The sequence below is a fragment of the Aristolochia californica genome, unplaced genomic scaffold, assembly GCF_029961685.1.
Source record: "Aristolochia californica isolate CCGP_79_NKW_82.1479 unplaced genomic scaffold, dmAriCali1.0.hap1 SCAF_8, whole genome shotgun sequence".
In the NCBI taxonomy this organism is placed as follows: Eukaryota; Viridiplantae; Streptophyta; class Magnoliopsida; order Piperales; family Aristolochiaceae; genus Aristolochia; species Aristolochia californica.
Window position 1 is genome coordinate 34,772,315 of NW_027182279.1, and position 14,542 is coordinate 34,786,856.

Here is a 14,542-nt window from a genome sequence, read left to right on the forward strand (position 1 = left end):
CCCTAAACCTACAGTTCTAGTCGAAAGGCAGCTCCCTCCATCTTCTTGGTCAAAATTAAACTTTGACAGATCCTCAATAGGAAACCCGGGTCCACAAGGAGTACGAGTTTTCAGAAACAGCCATCAGCAGATTTTGTTGGCCTATTCTGGACCAGCTGGTTGCTGCAGATCTGGCGAATCAGAATACCTAGCTTTTTTGAAAGGCATAAATCTATTTAAGCAATACCTCAGCGGCCCTCTAATCATAGAGGGCAATTCAGCTCTGGTCATTGGATGGGGGAGCAAAAAGAGCTCTGCTCCCCTGGGCAATCAGGATTTTTATGAAATCTCAGATCTGTCTTTTGAATGGTACATTGCTTGGAGCAAAGTTCCCAGATCTGCCAATTCAGTTGCAGAAAAACTCGATAAAACTGGAGTCTGCAAAGCCAGCCTTCATTCCAGTGCCTCTCTAAACCTCTAGAGAAGGTTATGTTCTTGTATCCTATGATGTATTAGTCTTGCCTTAATGCTTTCTTACTGATAGCTTTGCACCATTTAAAAAAAAAAAAAACAAATTTACATAACATGTTGCTAAAACAAATGATTAATGAGAGAATCACACTTCGAAATCCTCATACCTGAAAAATAAGACCATCTGCCGCATGTGAGAGCCTTGGAATAAATTCCTTCAGGACCTTGGTTACAGTCGACAGCAACCAGAAATCCTTCCTTCTAACCTGTAAGCCTAAGGTTGTAAGAAATGCATATCTTGGAAAAGTAATTTCTTTGTAGTTGAATTTTATTGTACAGCCAATAATTTTGTTATTTGAAACGAAAAAAGTGTTCATAAGGTGGTACTACATACACGAAAAGGCTCCAAATCATATCGGTAATAGGGATTTTTACTTAGGTGAATATTTGAGCGTTCTTGATTTCGAGGTTCAATCACTTCTTTCTCCAACAGTTTCCATCTTTCACAGAAAGGCCGCTGCATCAAAAGACAAAGATCAAATAAATGGTTAAGCTTTAAGTACATTATTAATGGAAAATATTCGAGCCATAGAAATTAGCAATAGCAAACACCCTGGCACAAGGCCAAAGAAGACAGAAAGCTCAGAAGGTGAAAATTCAACAATGGAATGCAACTAAACGTTCTTTCAGCAGAATATGTAGTACCAAGGATGTATTGTATGCAATCTGAGCAACTTTTAAGACTGGCATAAGAGGAATCCCTTTATTATCTAGAAAAGTGTTCCAAAAGACATCAAATCTGTTAAGCACCTAGCCAATACATCCCAAAAGACTGGCCTATTAGGAACAAAAGCCATAGGTACTTAACCCAGGACCATAACATTACACCCCACCTTCGCGAGCTGACGACCACAGCAGCGCAACGACACTAGCCCGACCGCGATAATACCTAGACGCAACCTACTAGTATTTTAATCCAGCCTTTGCGCCCGCGCAACGACACTGGCCCGACCCAGGGCTTATCACAAGGACCTACCAGTATTTTACTCTGGCCTTTGCGCGTCCCGGGACTTGAACTCGCGACGTGGGAGCCAACTCTGATACCAAATGTTAAGCACCTAGCCAATACATCCCAAAAGACCGGCCTGTTAGGAACGGAAGACATAGGTACTTAACCCAGGACCATAACAAGATCTCAACCTCAATGGGTTTCCCAACTAGGCATTCTGTCAATGACTAGCTGCCGCAGGAGTACATCTGAGATTCACTTTTCTTTTTCTTCCTCTTCATTATTCTCTTTTTTTTTTTTTGGGTTGAATCATAGATGATATTTTATTAATACACGAATCGTGAGCTAGCACACCAGACAATATGACTTCACATGTTGTGAGCCTTATCTCGAGCTGGTTATATACCAGGAAGAAGTTTGCCGCTCTATCGAGTGTTTCCCTTCGGGAAAACTGAAGTTTGATCACTCATATAACAGTCCCTTGTAGGACTCCGGTTATGGCCATTTGGGATCCTCCCCCTTGCAACTGCATCAAACTCAATTTTGATGGTAGTGTTATTGGCTATCTTGGGCCGGCTGGAGCAGGTGGTTTTTTCAGAGGAAACAATGGAAACCCTATTCTTTCTTATGTTGGGCCGGTGGGCATTGCTAATTCAAATACTGCTGAAGTAAGTACTCTTCTATTCGGCCTCTGAATCTTCAAATAACGTCTCCATGGCAAGCTAATCATTGAAGGAGACTCACAGACTGTCATCAGTTGGTGTTCAAAATATAGCTCCCCCCCCCCCTTGGCGCCACTAGCCTATCACTGATTGTATTGCTAACATTGTGTCATCTATTCATTGTAATTGGAATCTCATTCTTAGATCAGCCAACTCTTTGGGAAGTTCCCAACAATCTCTCATTGTTTGGGAAGGCTCCCCCCTTTTGTAATTTGCTCTCTTGAGCTTTTGTCTTAATAAAATTCAGCATCATTTCAAAAATAAATAAATAAATAAATACATGGATCATGAATATAAGGAATAGGGGAAGTATTCCCTCAAAGCCCATGGGGAAAATGTACCCCCTCATGGTCTTGAACCCTCCCCCGCAAGCTAAAACATCAGAAATACCATTAACATTTTAATCAATTTTCTTTTTAATGGCCTAATACAAGCATACAACTTCTTTAAAGTTTAGTGCAGTTTTTGTCTCAAAACTCAAACAACATTGTGTCAGGTTTAATCTAACAAAGTGTATGGCAAAGTGTTAGTGTTGCCTGGGATGCAAGGGCAGGTGGGAGGCTATTGTAGAGGGGAGGAATTTGAGTTTGGGTGATAGGACAACTATGCCTAGGGAAGGGGTTCACCCGTAGTGGAGCGTTCTGGGCTGTTTTTTGAACTCACAGGGTGAGTAGCCTAACCAGGAGGATGGTGAGTTGACTCATCTGAGTCACTATTCATCTTCTCATTCTATCGGAAGTCCGTCATGGCATCGAAAGAGACTAATCCAGAATTTGGCATTATCGATGGCAATGCAAAGAAATTGATGTTCACTATGAAGGTGGTGTGGATTGATGAGGAGACGTGCCTCGTCAAGGCAATGCCATTGTTCAGTATCATGGTCCAACGAGATGAGAGTGCCAAAAACGTCGACAATGCTTTGAATACTCTAGATTGCCATAGTTCCGCCGACAGGCCACGAATGGTTAGCCATTGACCAAAGGAGGTTGAGGGAGCCGAGGGGAGCCATTCAACAATAGAGTGTCAGTGCTAGGCCTAGGGGATAGAGTGAGAGCTGAGGTTTTGTCTGAGGTCGAGCCGAGGTGTACCAGCCATCGTTAAGGGGCAAGGTGTGACATGTGCGGGTAGGTGAGTTGTAGTTGGGTGGTGAGCCAATTGATGATGTTGGGTTTGTTGACGCTAGAAGAGGTGGTGACGATGATAGAGCGCTGTAGAGCGGATCGACCATCAACATAGGAGGCTGGAATGAAGCGAAATGGTTGTTGGGGTTGGTGGCATTAGTTCGGGGGTGATTCAGGAGCAAAGTTTGGAGATTGTGAATGGGGGACAAGGGGCTTAGTATTTTGGCTCACGGAAATTTGGTGGTGTGAGGGCATCAGGGGATGGGGGAGTAGTGGAAGGTGGTGAAGGATGTTGGAACAGAGTTGTAGAGTGGTGAGGGAGGAGTGACAGGAAAGACAGTTTTGGGTTTACCCGTGAGTGCATTTATTGCGTCTAAGCTGAGGATGACGAAAGCTTAGCCAAGCAATTCTGGAGGACTCACCAGCCGAACTCCACGTTGGTTAACTTTGGGATGGAAATGCGAGCCATGATTAAGTTTTTGTCATACTGAACTATCTTGCACTCTCTCCAATTGCGGAAGGCAAAGCCACCTGTCCAAAATTCCAAAGTTCTATTGGAGCAATCGGCGTCTGATATCACCCTCGAGAGTTGTTGGCAAAACGCGTCGACGACAACAATCGAAATGGTGATGAAGAACCTTTGGTTCTTGTTGCGGTGCTGAAGCGAATAACTGTACCAAAGGCTCGATTAATCTTTTCGATGGTTAAAAAGGTATTTCTGTAGTTGAAACAGAAAGCGTCATGCCAGATTTGAGATTTTCTTCTGACACAGTGGTCCAACCATCTTCTCCTTCCACGTTCATCTTCGGGACATCGGTAGAAACAGTGACGTGTCGATTCGACAGAAGGTTGTCCTGGTTTCTGATGTCCGAACTTGGGATGAGCTGGTTCCCAACAGGAGATGGGTCGTCGTGCGAAAATCAGAAGATCGTGCCAACAACAGGTCATGGGAAGCCATCATCGATAGGTTTTGTTGAGGAAAGGGGGGGTCTTCCCCATCACCGCAGTCCCCGCATTCGCCATCTCTTTGTCCACTCAACTTAGTAGAAATAGTTCTGGCATTTAACTCTCAACTTAAAACAATTTAACTCTCAACTTAAAACAAATGAAACGACATAACGACTCTCATAACCATATAGGGCTGTGAGTACAGTTTACATAGATCCAGATCCATTTAGAGCCTCAATCCTAACCACATCTAAGGACATGCCACCTTAGTTACTCATGTTCCACACTGCCAAATTTCAATAACAAAACCCAATCTCATCACCTGAAATTCGTATCAAAATCAAAAAATACATGAACAAAATGTTGCACACATGACCAACAAACCATATGTCATTGTGTATAACCCCATATATACATACAAATTGATGGAGAAATGAGGTAATGGATTAACGTACCAAAAAAGGGAAGAATGCAGCTCAAGGTTCTTACTTTAGTTGTTTAATTTTCGCAATGCCAACAGTCAGCAACTTAGATAACATCACTTTATCAATCATTTTATATTTAGAAACAATAATGTGTGCTGCTAGAAGCTGGTAGTTCAATTTTTAGAATGCCGACAATTTGTACTTTCCAAAAAATATCCACAATAAGCTGAAATCGAACTGCAGTTAGACTTATTACAGACATCAACCCCGCCAAAACCGTACTTCAGCCATGATTTCAACAATGAGAAGCTTATTCCCAATTAACAATTGGGAGTGGGTGGGGGCCGGGTCAACGTCTCTAATTTAATCTCTACCAACACCGATAAAAATTCCTTATTTCTTCACTGGCCATGAGACGTTACAGCGACAGACAATTTCTAACTCCATGCAGTGTATATCCTAAAACATGAGTAATGGAATTTCAAGTGCCATCAATGTAAGTAAGATATATTCTGTACCAATTTTTTAATGGCAGGCAAGGGTCTTTTACAGAATGCAGGATTTTCAACTACATAACATCCCATTTTAAGTAAGATATTATGCAGTTATAATCTGCTGCATTCAAATAAGATTAGAGTTACACTTCCCATATGATGAAGAAAGCAAGGCTACCACCAATAGCTCAACTTCAGCTTATCCAATGGCGCATATAGATCATAGTGCGATTTTTTTCTTAATGACCCTATACCCTAGGAAGACTTTGAACTTAAGACCTCAAATAAGAAACTCTCCCATGTAACTATGAGCCAAAAGCCCAATCCCCTATATCACTGTGCAAATGTCCACATGCCATTTAAGAATTGCTTCAACCATGAACACTAGGCATGGCTGAAGATATTTGACTTAAGTCATCTTTTGCGATTTAGCTTCCTCTGTTTCCTTCCTTTGTTTCTGAAAAGCAAGACAGTCTCATCCATTCCCACAACCTGTTTCTCAAAACAAGGTATTTACATTAAACTTATGTGAAAGAGGAACTATATAATAAAGAACTCCTGATAATTGGATCAAGACTCTCCTTGGCCTCTTTGAGCTTACCTCCTAACAGAAGATTAATTGGAGCAAACTACAATCTTGGGATACCATATTGATCTTAGTTTCCTTCATACTATGGTCGATTCTCTGGGATGTACTATTGCCACCCTCCCCTCCACCTATCTTGAGCATCCTCTGATTGATAGTAGACCTCGTATGGGACTTTGGGCTCCTATCATTGAGCTCCTTGAGAGACAACTTTCCACTTGACAAGGGCGGCTACTGTTGAAGGCCGGTCAGCTCACTCTCCTTAACTCCTGCATTGCGGGGCTACCAAATTACTCTCTCATTTGTGCCTTGACCTGCCTCCATATGTCACCACGTTGAGATTATAAAGAGACTTTTCTTATGGAAAGGAGCCAGCAACGAATTCAAGTATCACCTAGAGGGATGGAAAGATGTTTGTGCTCTCTTCGGCTTACAGGCATATTATGGTTGGACATGCCCCCGCACTGAGCATGATGTTGTTATTTCTTGGCACCTCATGACCCCATACAAGATCAAGTTTTTTTCTTTGGAATGTTTGCCTCAACAAAATTCTCACTGTTGACAACCTTCGAAAGCATGGAAATGTTATTCCTTGTGCCCTTTCTGCAACCTTGAACAAGATATCGTCAGCCATCTCCTAGAGATGGCTCTTTTGCCTGGCACATCAGGTCCCCCCTTCTTGGTAGACTGGGTATTCAGCTTTGTCTTCCTCGTGACATGCACGGTATGGATCGTTTGTCCCTTGGGTGCCGCATCCCAAAGCTTGTCAAAGCTCATTTCAGCCAGCACTACTCACATTCCTTGGTGCCTCTATAAGGAAAGGAATAACCGCCGATTCAATTGCAAGTACAACACTACTGAGGAAGTCATTTGCAATGGCACTATTCCTTGGGTGCGCCCTTGCCAAACTATTGGAAGTGTTCCGGTCCCCTTGCCAAGTTGTCCTCTTGTTTTGAACTTTTTGACGAGTTTCCAATGCATGAGCTAGATTCATTGCTCAAGCTAAGTCAGCCAGTAAGTGGAGCCCCACCTCTAACCTTAATGACTCATTAAGGCCTACCGTAAATAAATTGACCTGCTGGTCTACGAGAACCATCCAACTGGCTCATGCCAACTTTTCTTGGAACTGTTTTTGATATAGTTCCAGTGGGCCAGTTTGTCATAACAGCACCAAATCCCCCAAGGGATTACTGTGGGCTAGAGGACCGAACCGTATAGTGCATAATTCCTTAAACTCTTCCCAATCCAGTACCAATCTATCCAACTCTACTTGATGAAACCAGAGTTGAGCTTCATCGAGCATGTGGAAGGCGGCCAATCCCACCTTATCAATTTCTGATGTTCTCTGATGGGTAAAAAAAACTTCGCACCTATGTAACCATATCAAGGGGTCATTTGACCCATTAAAAGTAGGGAAGTCAAGTTTTGTTTATCTTGGTACAGTGCCTCCTCCTTGGTTGAAATTTCCCGTCTGGCCAGGAAAGGCAGTGCACCCTGTAAACTGGTCTCCCCCTTTGTTTTGTGAGTTGTCCTCTCCTCTTTGTTCCGGAGTTGAGTTTCTTCCAACCGTAATATTTCCCATCATTCCAGAAAGTCTATCAATCTGGAGGTTCATATTTGGAAGTTGTTCCAACTTCTCCATGATTAGGGCAAACTTTCTTTCATTCTCTACTTGTGTTTATGCCTGTGCCTGCTGCCCTCTGATCATCAACTCTTTTGAACTCACCATTGCTAGGCTCCCCCGTGTTACCCTGCTCTGATACCACGTTGTTATGGTCCCTAGCCATGCATCGAGTAATTCGGTGTGGGATTTGTGAATCCAGCACTGTAATAGGACTGCTGCTCACGGTAAAGATGAAAAAGAGTCTCTTTTCTTACAGCTTAGTTGTTGTTCTCGGTAAAGGTTGAGAAACCCTTGCTATTCTCGGTAAGGGTTGAGAAACCCTTGTTGTTCTCGTCCAGGACAGGTGGTTCCCTGGTTGCTCATGGCTGAGAGGGGTTAGAACCCTCTTGGCTAAGGTCTGCTACTCACGGCAGTGAGGTTAGATGTCTCTAATCCTGCTCCTTGATGGATTAGAGGCTGAAGCACCTCTCTTAGGGGTTGCTCTCGGGATAGGGCTGGGAAGCCCTTACCCTTGCTCAGAATGAGTCCTCAACACGCCCAATCACAAGAATGTCCTCTGGCAAGCAAAGCTAGACACCGAACTGACTGAGGATGCTCATCCAAATAGACCAAGAATACAGGCAGGTAGCAAACAGGTGCCGAGAGGTCTCCTCCAAGACACAAAGGGGGCAAGAGGTGAAAATAGTGAGATTGCCACGACAATGAAGGTTGACAGCAGTGAGAATTTTGTTGAGCCCGGTACTCCAAAGGAAGAATTTGATCTTTGGGGGAGCGGAGAGATGCCAAATAAATTCAACCTCGTGCTCAGAGGTAACTGAAGTCCTGCTCTTGATGAGGGTGTAGGCGGAGGAGACTAAAAAGGTAACACTCGCCTCTGGCCACCAAATCATCGAATCTTCGAAAAGAGTCACGGGGCCTAGAGTCAGAGATCACCTCAAGGAGTTGAGAAGCAAGCAGAGTATCCACTACATAATCCTCTACATAATCAGATATCCCAACTATCCAGCCTCTAGGCATCCGCAACCGACATATCGCACTATGTGGAGGCCTGCCAGATATTGCCAAATGAGCCCTTTAGATGCCCAGAGCTAACCCACCAATCTTCCCAGAAGCGGATCGAGCGACCATTTCCAACATGAAAGTAGATGCCCGAGTGGAACAACAGAAGGAGTGGAAAGATAGCTCTCCAAATAGGAGATAGAGAAGCACTCCTCCCTCTTGAGGTCCACCAAATCTTATGTCGATTAAGCTTGGATGCCACCATAGGTCTCCATAGATTATTGCCAACGGTGTTGAATTTTCAAATCCACTTAAAGAGGAGGGTCATGTTCATGTCCTTGGAGAGCCTAATACCCAGACCTCCCCTAGATTTGGGAGTGCATACATCTGACCATCTCGCTAGATGGTACTTAAACTAGGAAGAGGTGCCTCGCCAAAGGAATCTTCTCATCAAGCCATCAATCTGATTACAAATCGTGGCCGGGCAATGCATGAACGAAAGGAAATAGTTTGGGATCCCAGCCAAACAAGATTTGAGTAGATTAAGCCTCCTAGCTTTGGATAGAAAATGACCATTCCAGGTAGCCAATCGGCGATCCAATCTCTCAATAATCGGGCTCCATAAGTCCTTGTTGATGCGAGAAGTAAACAGAGGAAGACCAAGGTATGTGGTGGGGAGGGTAGATATAGAACAGCCCAACAAATCCACCATGGATCAGAGTTCGTCTGTCTTGATGTTAAACCCTACCAAAGATGTTTTTTGCCAATTGACTTTCTGCCCCGATACGATCTTGAAAAACCCTAATAAAGCCTAGATCTTCACAATATAGTCCAAGGATCTGACCCCAAACAGTAACGTATCATCCGCATATTGGAGAAAGGGAACGTCAAAAGCCTCACAACTGCTAATCTGCCTAAGTCAACCAACCTCTCTAGCCCGATAAGTCATGGCCGATAGAAGCTCAGCCACAATATTGAATAGGAGAGGGGAAAGCGAACCCCCTTGTCAAATACCCCTGAAGCCCACAAGCAGTCCCAGGGAGAAAGAGGCCAAAGAGACATGATCTAATCTAACCCTTCCAACGGTCACCCAAGCCCATTTGACCTAGCAGGTCATCTAATAGATCCCAGTTAACACTGTCGAATGCCTTCTCAAGATCAAGCTTCAAGGCAAACCGAGGGCTACGAGAGCCAACACATAATTGATGCAAGTGGGATTCAACCTCAAGCCTTCTAGGATTGAGACTAAACAATATAGAATAACACAGGCCACCCTATTATGTTTTTTGAAAACAGAGAAATAATGGGTAGGCCCACTTAGTAATAATACCAAGAAAAGGTTCTTTCTAAATTTTGATGCAATAATTGCCTGAACCCACATTAGCCTATCCACTGGAATAACTTGCCAAAGGTAGTGAGTCACATTTATACAATTGATAGATGGCCCATGCGAAGCAAGGGTTTGCCCAGATGTGCTACATGTGGATCCCAAACACCATCTGTGGGAGGGTCACTTAATGGCAGAAGGCAAAGAGTGATATGACAGTTACCCCAGCCTAGAATAGACAGTAAGGAAAAATGAAAAATAGAACAAGAGTAAATATTTTTTATGTAGGTCTGAATAATTTAAGACAGCTGGCATTGTGTTCTGGCCTGTGAAAGGGTAAACGTACAGAGTGATTTTGATGAACCCAATAATTCCTTAGTATCACTGGCTTCAGGAGAGATTCCACGTGTATAATGTAATTTACCTATACAAAAAAGAGTAAATTTACAAGAAATAAATTTTGTTGCAATCTGTTGTACTTTGACTTATTTATGATTTTTTATTTTGTTCTCCCACTTTCTTTTCAGTCCTACAAGTTTAGCAAACATAATCACTAAACAAATAGACAAACACAAACAATGATTTGAGAGAATCATACATCCTCATCATAAGGTGCAAAAACTTAAGCAACATTCTTATTCTAAAAAAAAAAAACAACTTGGGCAACATTCTTGAAGATTTAACATCACTTTTTTATTAGATTCACGGGCTTGCTAGTGCTTCTCTCCAACAGCTCATTGTGAATGTTAACTCCCCTTAGCCTCTGTCTTTTTTGTTCTCAATAAACTCATATCAGCATCCAAAAAAACATACAGGAAGATTATAATGATAAAGAAGAAGAAAAATAAGAAGAAGAAAAGAAAAAAAGAATGCCAAATGAATGAGTGCAAAGGAAGATGGTAGCAAACATACAGGAGCAACAAAGAAGGATTCCTTCTACTACATCAAAAACGTAATCTCACCTCTACAACAGATTGCATATTTAGTGCAACTAGATCATAAATCAAATATCTCCTCTCCAACTTCTGACTATTAGGTAGGATATCAATCACCATCTCACCATCAAGAAGCGTTAAGTGATGTGTCCTCTCACTGATACCCCCCTGACACAAAACCCAAGTCCAGTAAGGGCAACAGAACTTCATCTGAAGAATCAGCATCTAATGGGATAATGACTGAACAATGATTTGGCAAAGATTTTCACCTCTGGATTTTTCACTGGAAAGCGCATTTGAACCCTCCGAAAAGAAAAACTTCTATCAATCAAGTAACACCCATGACAAGTGATAAGCATCATGTAACGTGAGCCATCAGCTTTCCATGTAGCGTAATAGTAACGCTGCCTCAATAGCTGCAAATTGTCCCTGCATTATACATGGTTAATGACAAAATTTAAGAAGAAAAAGAACAAATGAAAAGAAAATTTTTAAGTATGGAAAAGGAAATTGAAGGGCGCTATCACAGAAATAAGGATTTGATAGATGCAAATTCACCAACCAAAAATAAATACGTCCCAGATCCTAAATTCCAACTTATTGAGGACATATAAACTTCTTTTCTTTCTTTTCTTTTTTCTTGATAAAAGGTTATAATTTATTAAAAGTAACCAAAGAACAACAACAAACTAGCAGGGACTTTCCTTAACAACAAGGGATTGGAGTGATGGCCCTCTCTTAGCAAGGCCATTAGCTAAAGAATTAGCTGAGCAGGGAACATGATGCGAACCAAGGTTGGTTTTACACTGTTATATTGTGGGACCCACCATGGAGTCACCAGCTAGTGGGACCCACCCACAAAGGTTGGTTTTACACTGTTATATTGTGGGACCCACCATGTCACAAGCTAGTGGGACCCACCATGTCACAAGCTAGTGGGACCCACCCACAAAGGTTGGTTTTACACTGTTATATTGTGGGACCCACCATGGAGTCACAAGCTAGGGGACCCACCATGAAGACGTGGGCTGGTTTCGCTCATCAAGGTTTATCCGGAAGAGGGCCCAGCAGCCACACACGTGTATTGAGGAAGAGCATGTGGGCCACGAGTTGGCATTAGGGTTTCCTTTTATCTCTTTTAAGTGAATGCATTAGGGTTTCCTTTTATCTCTTTTAAGTGAATGCAATTAGGGTTTTCTTTTATCTCTTTTAAGTGAATGTAATTAGGGTTTTGGGCCTCCTCTATAAATAGGAGGCTTCAAAACAGATTGAGGACTTTTGAAACTTTTGCCATTTTTGAGTGAAAAACATTCTCCTTGGGTTCTTGCCAAAACTATTCGAACTTATCAAGGATTTTCCTTGTGGCGTTCATCGACTTATCAAACGGATTTCCATTCCCGTTTGTGGCGTCTTCGATTTTCCATCCAAACTTGAAAGGTCTTGGGGACGTTTACCATATTTGGTATCAGGTTTCATCACAGGTTGGCGCGGTTCATATCAGAATATGGGACCAGTTACAAGTGAGGATAGACACAAGGTCAAAATGCGATGAAAAATAGGCCAGTATGCCAAAGGGGAGTGGCTGAGGAAGAGTACCATTGGATGACAACTTGGGATTTCCCTTCAACAAGAACCCAATACTTGGACTCTTACCCCAGAGACCAGAACACTGGACTTTATATCTTCCCCGAGCCAATTTTGGCATCTCCTTGCTATATGTGAACACTAGCATCTCCCCCTCTTACTTGCAGGGGACTTTAATGCCACCGGCTAATACCACGAAACCCCCCCCCCCCCCCCCAAACTAGTCGAATTTCAATCTCAATGCCATAGTGTGCAGACTTCATCGGTGCCTGTGATTTGGATGAGATTGCCTACTCTGGGAAGTCTTTCACTTGGTCTAACAGTTGTCAACCGCCAATTCTATCTGTTGATTTTCAAGACTCCATGAATTTAGCTCATGGAGAAAAAGGGAAAGAAACCCATTAGGAGAAAACTGGAGGAAGAAGGGTTATGGAATTGGTTATTCCTTAACCTTCCCCTGAAACTCTATTTATAGATTTATGAAACTACTATATTACAATAACACCCCTGAACTTAGGGTTTTAACCCTGGAACTTTAACTTAATTACGTGAATGTCATCTCTATGAGATGACCCTTTATTTATCATCCTACCATCAATGTATGTGGGCCTATAGGCCTTCTCCTTGATCTGTGGGCCTTGAGCCCAGCTTCTATATCTCTTGGTTGCATGGGTCTTCCTTGGTCTTATGGGCTTAGGCCCATCTTCGAATACACTTTGATATGTGGGCCTTCCTTGATCGTGTGGGCTTGGACCCTATCTTCCAACACTCCCCCTCAAGCTGGGGGTGAGAGAACAACATGAACTCCCAGCTTGTTGCAAAAGATGTATAAAATCTTTTTTTGTATAATATACCTTCATCTTCCAACACTCCCCCTCATGTTGGTGCTCTCGTTCATGAGGCCCAGCTGGTATAATATTAGTGAGAGTAAAATTACTCCTAGCCACTAAGACATTGCTTTGAAGTATCTACCTCCACCACCGTGTCCCTCCACAGGACGACGACTCTCAAGTGGTAGAGTAATATATGATATTAATGGGGAGAAGTTACATAAATATAATAATAAGTTCCTAAGTCATGGACTTCCAACAACAAAAATTTGATATATTTGACGGGGATGAAGTTCCTCCGTCATGAACTTCCAACCACAAAATAAAATTGATATTTTTGTCGGTGATGAAGTTCCTCCGTCATGGACTCCCAACCACAAATAATTTTGATATTTTTGACGGGGATGATGTTCCTCCGTCATAGACTCTCAACCACAAATAATTTTGATATTTTTTACGGGGATGAAGTTCCTCCGTCATGAACTCCCAACCACAAAAATTTGATATTTTTGACAGGGATGAAGTTCCTCTGTCATGGACTTCCAACCACAAAAAAATTGATATTTTTTAATTATTTTTGACGGGGATGAAGTTTCTCCGTCATGGACTCCCAACCACAAAAATTTGATATTTTTTATGGGGATAAAGCTCCTCCGTCATGAACTCCCAACCACAAATAACTTTGATATTTTTTACGGGGATATAAATAAATAATGATATGAAAGATACCTCTTCTTCAATAATAATGTCTCATCAAAAGAGACTCAATAGCAGCAGCTAAAATGGGCTTTGGCTTGGGCCCATTTAACACGACCCAAAATTATCCTTGTAAAATAACCCATGAAATAGTCCAATGCACATATCCAAACCAAATAATATGCTGAAAAAGGAATAATCGGTCAATTCTTCAAAAATAATAATCCAACCAGAAAAAAAATTTACCGAGTCGCACCGAAGTCTTGGGCATGTTTACTAAAGCATAAAGTGGTCCGAGTCAGGTTGACCCGGACCGAGTTGGTTCGGGTTGACTCGGTCTGGCTGGTGCAAGAGTTGTACCATCAGGGTGCTGGTTCACTGGCTCGCTGGTCTGAGTTGACTCGGGCGAGTCCGGGTCACTGAACCCAGCTGATTATTTCATGTTTCCTAACTTAGGAAACATGAAATATTTGAACTTTCTTCTTCCCAATTTCTTCGGCAATCGGCTTCTTCGACAATGGCAATTTCGGCAACGGCAACTTTCCAGAGAGAGACTCCTTAAACCGAAACGGAATCATCGTTGAGAAAAGGTACCTCTCCTTCTTCCCCACGGCGAAGATCCTGGCTTCCGAACAGAGCAAAACAGCAACGGGAAACTTTTCGACAGTAGTAGGAACATTAGAATTTAGCAGAGATTGGTGTCATCATCTCTGGCAACGACGACGTGATAACAGAGCACCAGAGAGACTTCCGACGGCAGCATATAATGATCTTTGGCTTGACAGCAATCGG

The 14,542-nt window shown here is 42.5% G+C and overlaps 1 protein-coding gene across 5 annotated transcripts in view; it reads right to left on the bottom strand.

The window, feature by feature from the left end:
- LOC137939166 (uncharacterized) overlaps nt 1-14,542 on the bottom strand; it is an 85,587-nt gene that overhangs the window by 10,900 nt on the left and 60,145 nt on the right. For all 5 annotated transcript variants that reach the window (XM_068784379.1, XM_068784381.1, XM_068784382.1 and 2 more), the window contains 4 exons: nt 10,910-11,069; nt 10,668-10,808; nt 845-967; nt 618-716 (listed from right to left, as the gene is read on the bottom strand). In XM_068784379.1, coding sequence (XP_068640480.1) covers nt 618-716; nt 845-967; nt 10,668-10,808; nt 10,910-11,069 — 523 coding nt within the window. The remainder of the gene's footprint in view (nt 1-617; nt 717-844; nt 968-10,667; nt 10,809-10,909; nt 11,070-14,542) is intronic.